Here is a 12949-nt window from a genome sequence, read left to right as displayed (position 1 = left end):
TCACTTCTTTTAGAATAAGACAAATCAAACAGACAAAAAATAAGCCAAGATAGAAGAGATAATTGCAGATTATACAATCTGCAAATCAGAGAGCTTGATTCCATATATCAGGGATATATTATCTTGGATAATATATACTCTTCTCATATGTCCATGAAGCAACTATAAAAACTGTTGTGGACCTGGCCATGAATAAAACTTTAATAATTTCCCCAAATGTGAGAGTTTATGAATTATATTCTCTGATCATCATCTAATAAGTCTAAAACTCTACAATCAAGAGATGATCCTCTATAAAACTTAATCAAAACTAAAAACATCATTAAAAACCTAAAAACATATTAACTTAAAATTAATAAGACATTTGATATTAAAATCGATGGATACAGATAAGATCTGCGAAGGAAAATTTTAGTCTTAAATCTTTTATCATGAAGAAAAAAAGAAAGAATATTAAGTGTATAGTTTCAGAAAACAAAAAACCAATAAAATTGACCAAGAGAAAGTAAATGGGAATTAATAAAAATAAATTGAAATTAATTATATGAAAATCAAAACCCTAAAAGAAAAAGAATAGAAAGAACAATGAAAATTGAAAGTTGAGTCATTCAAAAACCAATACAGTAGATTGGCTGGATTAAGAAGAGCTGGATTAAGAAAAAAAGGAAAAATAAAAATATAGTTTAGGGATTAATAAAGTTGACTTAATCACAAATTAGAAGAAATAAAATAAATTTTCAGAGAATTATATAAGCAACTTTGGGGCAATAAATTTGGAACTACAGAAGAAACAGTTGGTTCTCTTGGCAAAATATAAATTTCAAGAATTAACTCTAGAAGAAATAAGAGGCCCAAGCAGATCAACAGCTATTGAACATGTCAGAAGAGTTTAAGAAATCATATTTAAAAAGGAGATAGGTCCAGACGATTTAACTATTGCCTATTTTACTTTTAAAGAACAGATAATCAATGGTTAACAACCGTTATACAAATTATTTCAGATCAAAGTAAATCTCAATAGGTTCCTATTAAAAAGCAAGCATAACTCCATAGTAAAAACAACAAACAATGGGAAGCCAATTCTACATGTGATATAGATGTAAAAATTCTAATAAAAATTTTAGCAAATTTAATCTAACAGTGGATTTAAAAGAATGACAAACCAGGAAAGTACGTCACTAAAACCAAGAGACAGCAGGATTTTGCTCGTCACTCTTATTCAAAATTGCAAACTTCTAATTAATGCAACAAGGCAAAAAAGCAAAATAAGCTCTATAAATAGTAAAAGGAGAGACAAAATTATCTTTGTGGATAATATTAGATAACTAAAAAAAAAAATCCAGACACTACTAAAGAAAAAAATTAGAACTAATAAAAGAATTTGGTAAGGTGGCTAGATACAACTTAATATAAAACAAGGAATAGCTTTCCTCTTTTTAGCAACATCTAGTTAGAAAAATCATTCATATTAGCTACAAACTTGTAAAATATCTGAGAATACATTTACCAAGAAGGGTATAGCATGAATATCAAAACATAACTATAACATTTTACTGAAGGGCATAAAACTAGTTCCAAATAAATGGAAAGATATACTGTCTTTTTGGAAAGGAATAACTACAATAATAATTTTTTCCAAATTAATACATAAATTTAATGCTGCTCTATTCTGTATCACAGTGGCTTTTCTTTTTAAATAGACACAATGATTTAAAAATTCTCATAGAAGAATAAATGTGCAAGAATCACCAAGATAAAATATTTTTGAGGCAAGGATAATGAATAATGAAGGAGAACCTATGCCACCAGATATTACAACTCATTCTAAAACTACTGTAATCAAAATAACAAGATATGGCATGGGAATAGACAGACAAAATCTCAATGACGTACAGGGTTCTTGATGAATGACTCTTTTCTTTTGCTGATTGTTACTGCCATTCTTTACATTTACATGAAAACATTTTAACTCTCATCCTCCATATGTGTCATCAGGTCACGAGCCAACACAGAGTAACTAACACATAAGTGTCTCTTCCACATCTCGGGCTGCCAGACCAACAGAACTTTCAAGACGGTCGCCTTCCTGTGCTCACAGAGAATCCCATTTAAGGAGCATCCCAGCAGCACACTTAGCGGAAAACGGAAAATCCCCGCATATTGTTATGAAAAGCTTTGGTCCTTTCGGATCTTCTGCAGGTGCTGTGGGTTCTGTGTCAAGGAGCCCAGTGCTGCCAGGAAGCAGCAATCTCCTGGGAGGGGACATAAGCCATGAGAGCTGACTGGACACAACTGGAAGCCCCATCCCATGTACTGCACAGAGTCAGCATACCTCCTTCTGAATAATGTATTTTTTTCTGTCTGAGAGAGGAGAACTGGAAGAAAGATTCACTGGGTTCAGTTTCAAGCAAAATAGAGAAGGTGATGGTAGTGGTTATGGAGATAGTGGTAGTGGTGAAAGGGGTGATTGGGGTAGAGGTGGTGATGGGGTGGTGGTGGTGGTGATGGGAGTGATGGGGGTGGAGGTGGTGATGGGGTGGAGTAGTGATGGGGTGGTGGTGGTGGTGGTGATGGGGTGATGGGGGTAGAGGTGGTGATGGGGTGGAGTAGTGATGGGGTGGTGGTGATGGGAGTGATAGGGGTGGAGGTGGTGATGGGGTGGTGGTGATGGGAGTGATGGGGGTGGAGGTGGTGATGGGGTGGAGTAGTGATGGGTTGGGGGTGGTGGGGGTGGTGATGGGGTGATGGGGGTAGAGGTGGTGATGGGGTGGAGTAGTGATGGGGTGGTGGTGAAAGGGGTGATGGGGGTAGAGGTGGTGATGGGGTGGAGTAGTGATGGGGTGGTGGTGGTGGTGATGGGAGTGATGGGGGTGGTGGTGGTGATGGGGTGGAGTAGTGATGGGGTGGTGGTGGTGGTGATGGGAGTGATGGCGGTAGAGGTGGTGATGGGATGGAGTAGTGATGGGGTGGTGGTGGTGGTGATGGGAGTGATGGGGGTGGTGGTGGTGATGGGAGTAATGGTTTTACCGAAATAGCAGATACAAAGTATCTAGCACAACCTTGCAGAAGTTCAATTAATGTTTGCTTCCCTGATGCTTCTCTCTACTCAGTGCTCAGATTAAACTCTGTGTCTATTTGCTCATTTTCTTTGATAACTGCTCTCCCCAAAGGGCTCTGCACCCCCACTGCTGAGCCGACTTCCAGGCTGAGGGTCTGGGCGTGCATAGTCCGTCCACAGCAACACCGAGGGTGCCAGCCTTGCCTCCTCAGAAGATGGGGCAGCATTCTGTGGGTCTGGGTGGGCACTGCTCTTGACCACCCCCTACTCTGAGGCTGACTTTGGGCAGCCTGCCTCAATCCAGGGCTGGGAAGGAAAATGTTGAGTTCTTACCTGCCTCCCCCTGTTGGATGTCAAAACTGCTCGCACCTTCCAGGATGAAGTGAGGCTCTGATTTACCCTTCAATAAATCCTTAGAAAAGAGGGAGAAAAGCCATAAGCATCTTTCATTCCTCTATCTCCCAGTGTGCTACCCAAGACATCACTCTCCTTGTCTTTGAGGGGTAGAGGTTACTTCTTAAATAGGTGTTTAAAATCTGAGCTAGGAAAGCTGCCCTCATTCTTCAGGTTTTATTGCTAACAGCAAGGCAGATGTCAAAAGGGTGTATCTGTAACTGACCAAATAGGCAATAAATGCATAAGCAATCTGTGCCAAGAGATAAGGACTCAGGATCCTTACATCAAATGATCAGCCATCCTGGTACCAAAAGCACTGTTTCATTGAGAGTTTATAAACAACCAAAAAAGAATAGGATGCATTTATTAGAGGAAACTTTTATAAGCATAACGACGCTTTCCTTGTGAAATGTCATCTCTCAGAAGTCAGCGTAGACATTCTGAGCTCCAGGTTCAAGTCTAGCCATGCGCTGTACAGGATAGAGGATGTGCATTACTCAGGTCTTTGTCCACTCCCTGGCTAACACACAGACTGATTCTGGAAGACCCCAAGCAGCCTCTAGGTTTTCCTGCTACCAGGAGCCCACACGATTATCCTCAGCATCTTCTCTGTGCATCTCTTCCTGGATTTCCACTGCGTGGATTTGAATAATTTGGTAACTGTTCCTGTATCATTTCTTTTCACATTGACAAATAAGTCCCCAGAGAGCAGGGTGGCAAAGTAGATTCATCTACTCAACAGCCATGAACGTGTGGAGTCCTGTATCTTGTGAGACCTGTCAGCCCTTCGTATACTGCCGGCCAGTTTCCTGGTGGAGCCGCCAAGGGGCAAACAAAGGCGTGCGTGTCTGCAAACAAGTCAGCCAGCCCACCTCACCAGGCCTCCTCCCACCATCTTCTCTGCACATAACCAGCCCTCTCTGATGGCCAGGGCAGGGCGCTCAGGCCCAGGCCCTTGCGATGGAGGCATGCAGCTGACCCTCTGCCCTACCCTTGGCTGCTCAGAACTCGGGGTCTCTCCCAACACCAGCGGGAAGGGCAGCTCTCCGCAGGGCCCTGGAGGGCGCGACTCTCCCAGTGTCAAAGCAACTTGGGGCACTTCAGTGGCTTTAGCTGTCCCCTCACCTTCTACTGGAAAAGGGAACTCAAGGTCTCAGTGGAGGCTAGCTGGAGAGCCTCCACTCAGGAATTAAAGAAGAGGGTGGGGCCATCAGGTTTTTGGATGGGGTAGAAAAGACAGTGTGGCTCAGCTTTCTTGACCCAGCACAGCGGCAGCTTCTTCGTTGTTTACCCCTGGTTTACCCCCATGATGGGCAGAGGAGGGGTAGGTGTGCCGAGAGTGAGGGAACCGAGCCTGGTGTGGAATCCTGCCTGCATTGTTCCCTGGGTGACCTTGAGCAACTTTCTTTACTTTGCTGAACCTCAGTCTCTTCATGTGTAAAATGGGAGTCAAATGAGAAAGCCATTGGTGCCCTGGCTGCTGTTACCAAACCCTCGCCGAGGACTAGATGCTCCATTCGCAGTGGTCGCCCGACAGAGCTGCAAAGCAGGAGTCTTTGCATTTTACAAACGAGGAAGGATGTGAAATACTTAGTGTAGCATCAGACGAGGGACCTGTTCAATAAATATTGATTCCCTGCTTCTGTAATATTTGCAAAATTAAAAAGACCACACTCACGGATAAACCCAGCATCTCAAAGGCATTCATTATTAAACGAGAGAGAATAAAAACATGGATAACACAGTCAACTTTTAGATATTAGAAAGACAAAAAGAGCCTCACAAACATAGGCGGAAGGAAATGATAAACAGAACAACTGGTGAATTACAAAATAGAAACACAGCAAGATCAGTAAAGCAAATATTGAAGACATTGTATTTGGGGAGAAGGTTTACTTAGACCCAACCTTTGGCTAATATGCTAGAGAAACCCAAATAAAATTAGAAATAGAAAGGAGGTTTTAGCAGTATAAAAACATGATGTAAAATTCTATACTAATCAGTTTAAGCATACCGATGATTTTCTGACAAGAATTAACATGGCCAAAATGATCCAAGTTGGTAAATAACCTGAAAATCAATAACCTTGAAACAGTATTTTTAAATGATCAAAGAATATCTCCCTATTATCTCTGCCAAGGCTTCTAAGTACACAAAATTTTCTTGCTGAGTTCTCTCAAACTTTCAGGAAATAATTCCTGTGTCGCTTACAGTTTCAGTGTTTAAAAAAAGAAAGAATTCTGCCACCGTTTATTTTAAGAAGTCAGCACAGCCTGGATGCCCAACCTGAGAGAGAGAAACACATACGCGCGCACACACACACACACACACACACACGTACACACACACGTACACACACACATACATACACACACATACACACACGTACACACACACACATACACACACATACACACACACACACACACGCACACACACACATATACATACACACATACACACACACACGTACACACACACATACATACACACACACACACACATACACACACACACATACACACACACACACATACACGTACACACACACACATACACACACACATACACACACACGTACACACACACACGTACACACACACACACACACATCACATCACAGACTGATTTCATTTACGGAAATATACTGAAATAAATACCCGGCAAATGAATCAACGATAAATTATACAACTAACCCACTATCATTAAGTAGGGTTTGCCATAGAAGTGCAGGATGCCAGGATGGTTTCCTATCGGGATATCTAATGGTATAAAATACCATTTACATGGGCCAAAGGAGAAACAGTTGCTATCTTTCCAATAAATGCCTTGAAGGCATTTGATAAATGCACAAATTTCTCTGATTTACCAAAATAACAAAATCGAAAATGAAAAAAACCAAAACTTTAGTTAATTAGGAATAGAAAGATACTTTAATTTATGAAAATTAAAGGATAATTATTTCAAATAAAAAATCAATTGTCAACATCAAATTTATGGGCAAACACTAGAATTGTGTGCATAGAAGTTGGGCACCAAACTAGCATTTTTTATCTCCTGTCCTGAGCTGCCTGTTCCTTCCTCACTCTGGGCTTTAGAGGGGTCCTGGGTGATCCAAAAAGAGCAAAGGTAGAAGGAGACAGAAATTATACCCAGAAGCATTTCAGTCTGCCGGGCTGACTTTCTGAGACCAGGCCCACAGAGAAAATAGATAAAGATGGTTGGAAGATGAAAATCCCCTGGCTCTGGGCAGGTCCCCTGTCACTAGGTGGGCTGGGCACACCAGGGCAGTGAGAGAGTGTGGTAAGGCTGGTGATGGGTAGTCTCTACCCCGAGTGTGACTCAGAATCACGCAGGAGCTTCGCAGACATGGAGACTGCTGGAGGCCGCCCCCCATGACCTGGATTTAGTAGGGCAGATGGAGGTAGAGTTAAGGATCCACACAGCTCCTCAGGTGATTCTGAGGCCCAGCCAGGGCAAGGAGCAGGTTCAGAGAGGTTGAGTGATTTACCCTAGGTCCCACAGGAATCAGGCTGTGCATCAGGCCCTCCGCTCCCATAATGCCTTCCCCATGGCCCACACCGGCAGGCAGGGTCTTCAGTGTTTTCTGACTCTGTGAGATGGATTGGCCCTTTGAGGTCTCTGCAACACCATTTGTACAGAAGGAAGCTGTGATAGTTCATTTTATGTGCCAATTTGACTGGCTCATGGGGCACCCAGATTTTTGGCTACACATTATTTCTAAGGAGTGTTAGCATTTGAATCAGCGGACTCAGTAAACAAGATTGCCCTCCCCAACATGGATGGACATTATCCAATGTATTGAGGGCTTGAATAGAACAAAAGGTAGAGGAAGGGAGAATTCACCCCTTCTCTGCCTGACTGCTGAGCTGGGACATTGGTCTTCTCCTGTCCTGGGACTGGGAATTACATCATCAGCCCCCCCTGGTCCTCAGGCCTTCCCACTTGGACTAAACTACACCATCAGCTCTCCTGGGTCTCCAGCTTGCAGACAGCAGATCTTGGGACGCCTCAGCCTCCATAATTATGTGTGCCAATTCCTCACGATAAATAAATCAATAGGATATATCTATATAGTTCCTGTTGGTTATGTCCTATAGGAGATCTCGACCTCTCCCCTCTCCTCCTCCCTCTTCCCCTCTGCATTCACACCCATAACCCATATCCGAAGTGGTACCGAACCAGGCACTGCCCTGCAGTTGTCTCTGGAGGTGTCCCTTCTAACACGGCATCACTTCCTATGTTTTGGACAGTGATTCCTGTGTTCTTGTCAAAGGCTCCTCATGCCCACCCCCCCCCCACATGGTGTGCTGCTTTTGGATGAGGAAACACCCGCTTTAGCGTGTTGGTCTTCCGACACAGGCCCTTTCAGCCGGTGGCCAGAATTCAGGCTGGGCCAGGTGGCAGCGTCACTCCCTTTTCTATTTTTGCTAGAGAACTTTGCTTTATTGGAATCAAAGTTCTTTGGCTCAGTGGCAATTGGCTGTTGGCGTGCTCCCTTTCTGTCACCTTCTGCTACCTGTTGCCTTCACAACCTACATTCAGAGCTCCACTTTGTTAACCCCTTCCTTTCCGGAATAACTCATGCTGAAACCAAGGTGAATCATTTATAGTAAATGATCCTTTCAGAAACTCTGCTCTGGCTACTTGGAAGATGAACATCGGTGTCTGGGTAGGCAACACTTCATTCTGGGATGGCCACAGGCCAAAATCCACAGTGGGGCTGGGTGCTAAGTCCTGAACATGTTTTGGGCCCCCAGCCCATTCTTCAGTTGAGAAATGAACATGTTTTTCACTAAAGAATGGGGACAAAGATGAAATTTCAATCCCTCAGTCTGACACAGTGGCAACTCTGCTGTGAAGATCTACGTCTACAATTCTGTGTCTTCCAATATGGTAGCCACAAGCCATATTGGCGACATACATTTAAATAAAATAAAATTAAATTAAATTAAGTCAAATCTTCAATACCTCAGTCACACTAACCCATTTCAATTGCTCAATACCAACATGTGACTAGTGACTACTGTATTGGCAGAAAGGACATTTCCATCATTGCCGAAAGTTCTATTGGACAGTGCTGATCTACTAAATGAGGATAATAATATTATCTACCTCATAGGCTGCTATGGTAATTAAATGAAATGTTGTATGTAAAGTGCTTAGATTAATACCTAGCATAGGTACATGATTGATAAATGGAATTTGTTATTATTCATGAAATAAAATCTTTAGAAGAAAGTGACTCTAAGTGCCAAATTCAGTTCAGGGAAATATCATATAGAGTCTCCAGGTATAAGCGTAATTCTCAGCACTGTCTCTTGCTGAGGCTGGTGTTGCAGAAAGCATTGAGGAGGATGAGGAGTTGGATCCTTTCAGTGCCATTTGCTCCAGGCACAGTCACAGGCATTTCCAGAACCTGACTGCCTGCTGGTGGGGGGAGGGGAGGGTGTGGGGAGTGGGTTACCAATTCCTCAAACCCAGAAAGCTGAAGGAAGCAATAGAAGGAGCTTCTACAGCAGCAAAATGGATTAGGGTTAATTGTTAGAGAGAGGGAAGATAAGGAGGAAGAGGTAGGCAAAAGGAGAGAGAGAGAGAACATGAACTATGGGATGCAAAGCAACTTTTCTTCTTCATGGGGCGTAGAAAGCTGAGCCTAGTTTCATGCCCCTGACTCTTGCACTGTTGTTGAACCCACCTAGCCTAGATGAGTATGCGAGGTAGAATGATATCCATGATGGTTTAACAGTTGCCTAGAGTATGAAGCTTTCCCATTATCTAGAAAGGCCTAGAATGCAGAAATGGCCTAAGGAGCCTTGGTGCCACCTCAGCCATTATATAATTGAAGTTTAGGGGATGCCAGTCAGGCCTCTGGTCAGGCACTGAGCAAGCTTTAGATTGGGAGGCAACCTTCTAATAGTGACAGGCGGCAGAATGTGCGAAGAAAAGCACTATGCACACTCCCTGCCAGGCTACCCTGGCCTCCCCAAATGGTTTCCTCTGACCCACATTTCTCCTTAAAAGTGTTTGCTGAAATTGGCTGAAGACTGAAGCTGCGATGACTGGACAGTGAAAGCCCAAGAAATCCCAGGGGATGGCCCCTGTGGCTGCCACTCTATGCCATCCCACCCAAATTAGTCATAGTAACAATAGCTAGTGTTTAGTAAGTGCTTACAATGTGGTAGACAATGTTCTAAGTATTGTCTTCATTTATTCCTTAAAATAATCTTGTTAGGTACTGGTACCATTTTTATCCTCATTCTTTTCACCTATAAAAATGGAAAGAAGGGCAGAAGATAGACAGGGATTGATTCCTGTTACCCAGACAAAGTAGGAGATTCTATTGGTGCACAAGATATTATTAGCAGCAAACAGGAGCCTAAAATACATCACGAGCTTATGATGAAGCCTTACAGAAGGCGATACAGTTGTGGTGTTAGGAATATGTCTCAGAGCCAGACTCCAGGGTTCAAATCCCAGCTCTAACACTTTAGGCAGGTCACTTAATTCTCTGTTTCTGTTTCTCATCTGTAAAATGGGGCTAATAATAGTACCTACTCATAGAGTTATTATGAGGATTCAGTGAGTCAAAGCACCTAAAGCCAGGCCTGCCATGTGGTCAGCACTATCTAAGTGTTGGCCATTACAGGTAGGATTGTTCCATGCTGGCTGGAGCTTCTCTTTCAAGGCTCTTTTTAGTCGCAGCTGTGAGCTGTGGCAGTTGAGGACGTCACCATGTTTAAGGGGTGACTACATCAGCTTTCTCCTCCACCATCTGACTTGGAAAACAGGTCAACTCAAGAATTCTCTATTATACATGTAGAGCTTGAAACCCATTTCAGGTGCCTGTGGACAGAGTCATTCACTCACTCACTTATTCATTCACCCAAATCCTAACAGAATCCCGTGGGGCACACAATCTTATGTGAGGAATAGTACAATATGTGGAGTCAGAAATTTTAGTTTAAATCCTGGCTCTTTCCCTCACTAACTGTGTCACATTGTGCAAGTCACATCACCCGTCTGAACCTGTTCTCTCATAAAACTGGGAAAGAACACGAGACAAAGTAAGAGAAGACACATGGAAAGCTCTGGAAAATACTATACAAGCGTAAGTGCTGCCAGTTGTGATAAGGGATACAAAGAGATACGACATATCCACATATACATTTTAAAAGAAATGTTGGAATGAAAAATGACCCCCTGGTAGAGCTTTTGGATGGGTAAGCTTTCGGATGAGAAGAAGAATGGGAGTAAAAAGTATCTGGCCCCTGGCTGCCTCTATTTTGGGTTCCTGGAATGATTCTGTGTGAGTCATTTCATTTCTGTTTGCCTCAGTTTCTCCTGGACCTCAAAAGACATCACAATTTGAGATGTTGCTGGAATTAGACAATAAAAAACTCTCAACCCTTTCTAAATAAAAATGTTATAAAAATTCTTTAACACTATAAATATGATCTCACATCTATTGCTCAGTACCTTGTGAAAAAAAAAAAAACATTCTAAAAGAACCTCATCTGAAAATAACAAAGGGAGAAAAATATAATCCTTCCAAGCTTTAAATAGAGTTCTCTGCTCAGCTCTCCGTAGGAGTGAAGTCCAGAAGTAGGGAGTCATTGTTGGGGACTTACTGCCTCTGGATGGTAAGATGGATTCTAGAAGCTTGAAGCACCCTCATCTTAACTAAGCAGCATCCTAAGCCCCACCTGATCCCCACTCACCCTCCCCTTCCCCAAAGCTACAAATTGGTCCTGAGTTAGGACAAGAGTTCTTACCTCCAGAGTTTCCGTCTTGTTCTACGTCATCAGAAAATACCTATTCTGCATAACCTAACCTGGCTTTATTGAGTGTGTTGCACAGAGTGCTTGGCCGTTCATTCGCACTCAGTAATGCTTGCTGATATTATAATCATTAGCTTACTAGACATTATATTCTTTCCTCTTATTCTAGGTTCTGCTGGCTGCTTTTGGAAGCATGAACAGGAGGTTTGAGCAACAGGGCCCTCCAAGTGGCCCTTAGCCAGGTCCTTTGCATCAGTGAAAATGATATTATGAGAATGCTTAGTGGGCTGAGAAATTTCCCTTGGATCTTCATGCCCTGAAACTGAGATAGTTCTAGAAAAACCAACAGGGCTCACCTGGCTTCAAGGTGGAGTTAGTGGTCGTCTACTGGGGTGGGGGAGTCAGGGGGTTTGAATATTGCCATGAAATACCTCCCTAATTTTATAGCTGATGTTTACAACTCTTTTATAGGTGATCAGCCTTTACAAGATTGAAAATACACATACACATGACAGAGGCAAGGCAATTGTTGAAATTCATCCTATTGTATAAGTGACTGACATGTTATCTTCCCTTCGAGTAAATTCTAATAAGGAAAGAAAAAAGATAAAGACCGTAATACCTGACAGAATAAAGAATGATGAAGACTGACAGAGGGGCTCATTTACGGAGATTGAAGAGACCCCACAGCTACTACTACAATCCTCCTACCCATGCATTCCCATTTTTAATGTGGGAATCCTAAGGCATGTAATCTAGTGACATGCTGTCTTAGAACTGGGATCCTGCTTCCTGGTACAGGGTCATTCCATCCCACTGTGGATACAACACTATAGCTGAGGGACCAGATGAACTTCAGTCTCCTTCCAGTTTAGTTTGGGCCAGCCCTGAAAACCAGGTCTCAGGCCCGTCATTTCAGGGGGAGGCGCCATGGGAGGCACCATGTCAGAGGGTCCAGGAGCTAGAGAGGAGGCTCGCTTACCTTTGGCCGCATCCAGCTTAGGCTGGAGAGGTTTTTCCCTTGAGCAGCTGTAGACCTATGGAATAAGTCTCAGCAGGGAATGTCTCATCCTCAAACAGCAGGCCTCTGTTTAGGCAATAATCCCGCAAGGAGTAAAAGTCCTGTTGCTTGAACTTGGTGATGGGGGTCTTGGCTAGAAGCTCCTGGTTGTGCGCCATGACTTTTCTTGGAAGAGGTATAAGGTCTTTCCCTTTCAGTGAGAAAAAAAGATATTTTTAGGGGCAAGCCATCAAGTCCTTTGCATCATTAGATGTGAACCCTTGAAAGGCACCCAGATGTCCCCCACTTTTACAAGTGAGGAGACTGAGACCCAGATCAGTGCTGTCCCTGGTGACACAGCCAGTTGGTAGGTGAGCCCAGACTACAATCCAAGCATCCTTCCTTGTAGTTCAGTTTTCAGTCTGTGGTACTGAACAGCTTCTCAGGATGCTCTTACGTGCGTGAGAGACTATTCATACATTAATGAACATTTATTGAGTACTGACTTTATACCAGGTACTTTTCTGAATGCCGGCAATCCAAAGATAAATATGACATGATCTTTATCCCCTGGGGGCTCATTATCAAGTGGGAAAAATAGGTTAGACATTTCAACAACTAGCTCTCATTCAACAGAAACGGTCTAATTAAAAATGTGTACAGAGTCCTGTGGATGGATATAAAGAGGAGGAG

General features: G+C 43.0%; 1 protein-coding gene across 1 annotated transcript in view; it reads right to left on the bottom strand.

The window, feature by feature from the left end:
* CAPN13 (calpain 13) overlaps positions 1 to 12435 on the bottom strand; it is a 53186-nt gene extending 40751 nt beyond the window's left edge. Inside the window, 4 exon segments of the mRNA XM_059942611.1 lie at positions 2131 to 2252; positions 3392 to 3470; positions 12239 to 12276; positions 12279 to 12435. Of these exon segments, the coding sequence (XP_059798594.1) occupies positions 2131 to 2252; positions 3392 to 3470; positions 12239 to 12276; positions 12279 to 12435 (396 nt within the window).
* Between the last annotated feature and the right edge of the window lie 514 nt (positions 12436 to 12949).

This window comes from Balaenoptera ricei, chromosome 13 (genome assembly GCF_028023285.1).
Source record: "Balaenoptera ricei isolate mBalRic1 chromosome 13, mBalRic1.hap2, whole genome shotgun sequence".
In the NCBI taxonomy this organism is placed as follows: Eukaryota; Metazoa; Chordata; class Mammalia; order Artiodactyla; family Balaenopteridae; genus Balaenoptera; species Balaenoptera ricei.
Note: the sequence above shows the minus strand (reverse complement) of the source record. Positions and strands in the feature narration are given on the sequence as shown.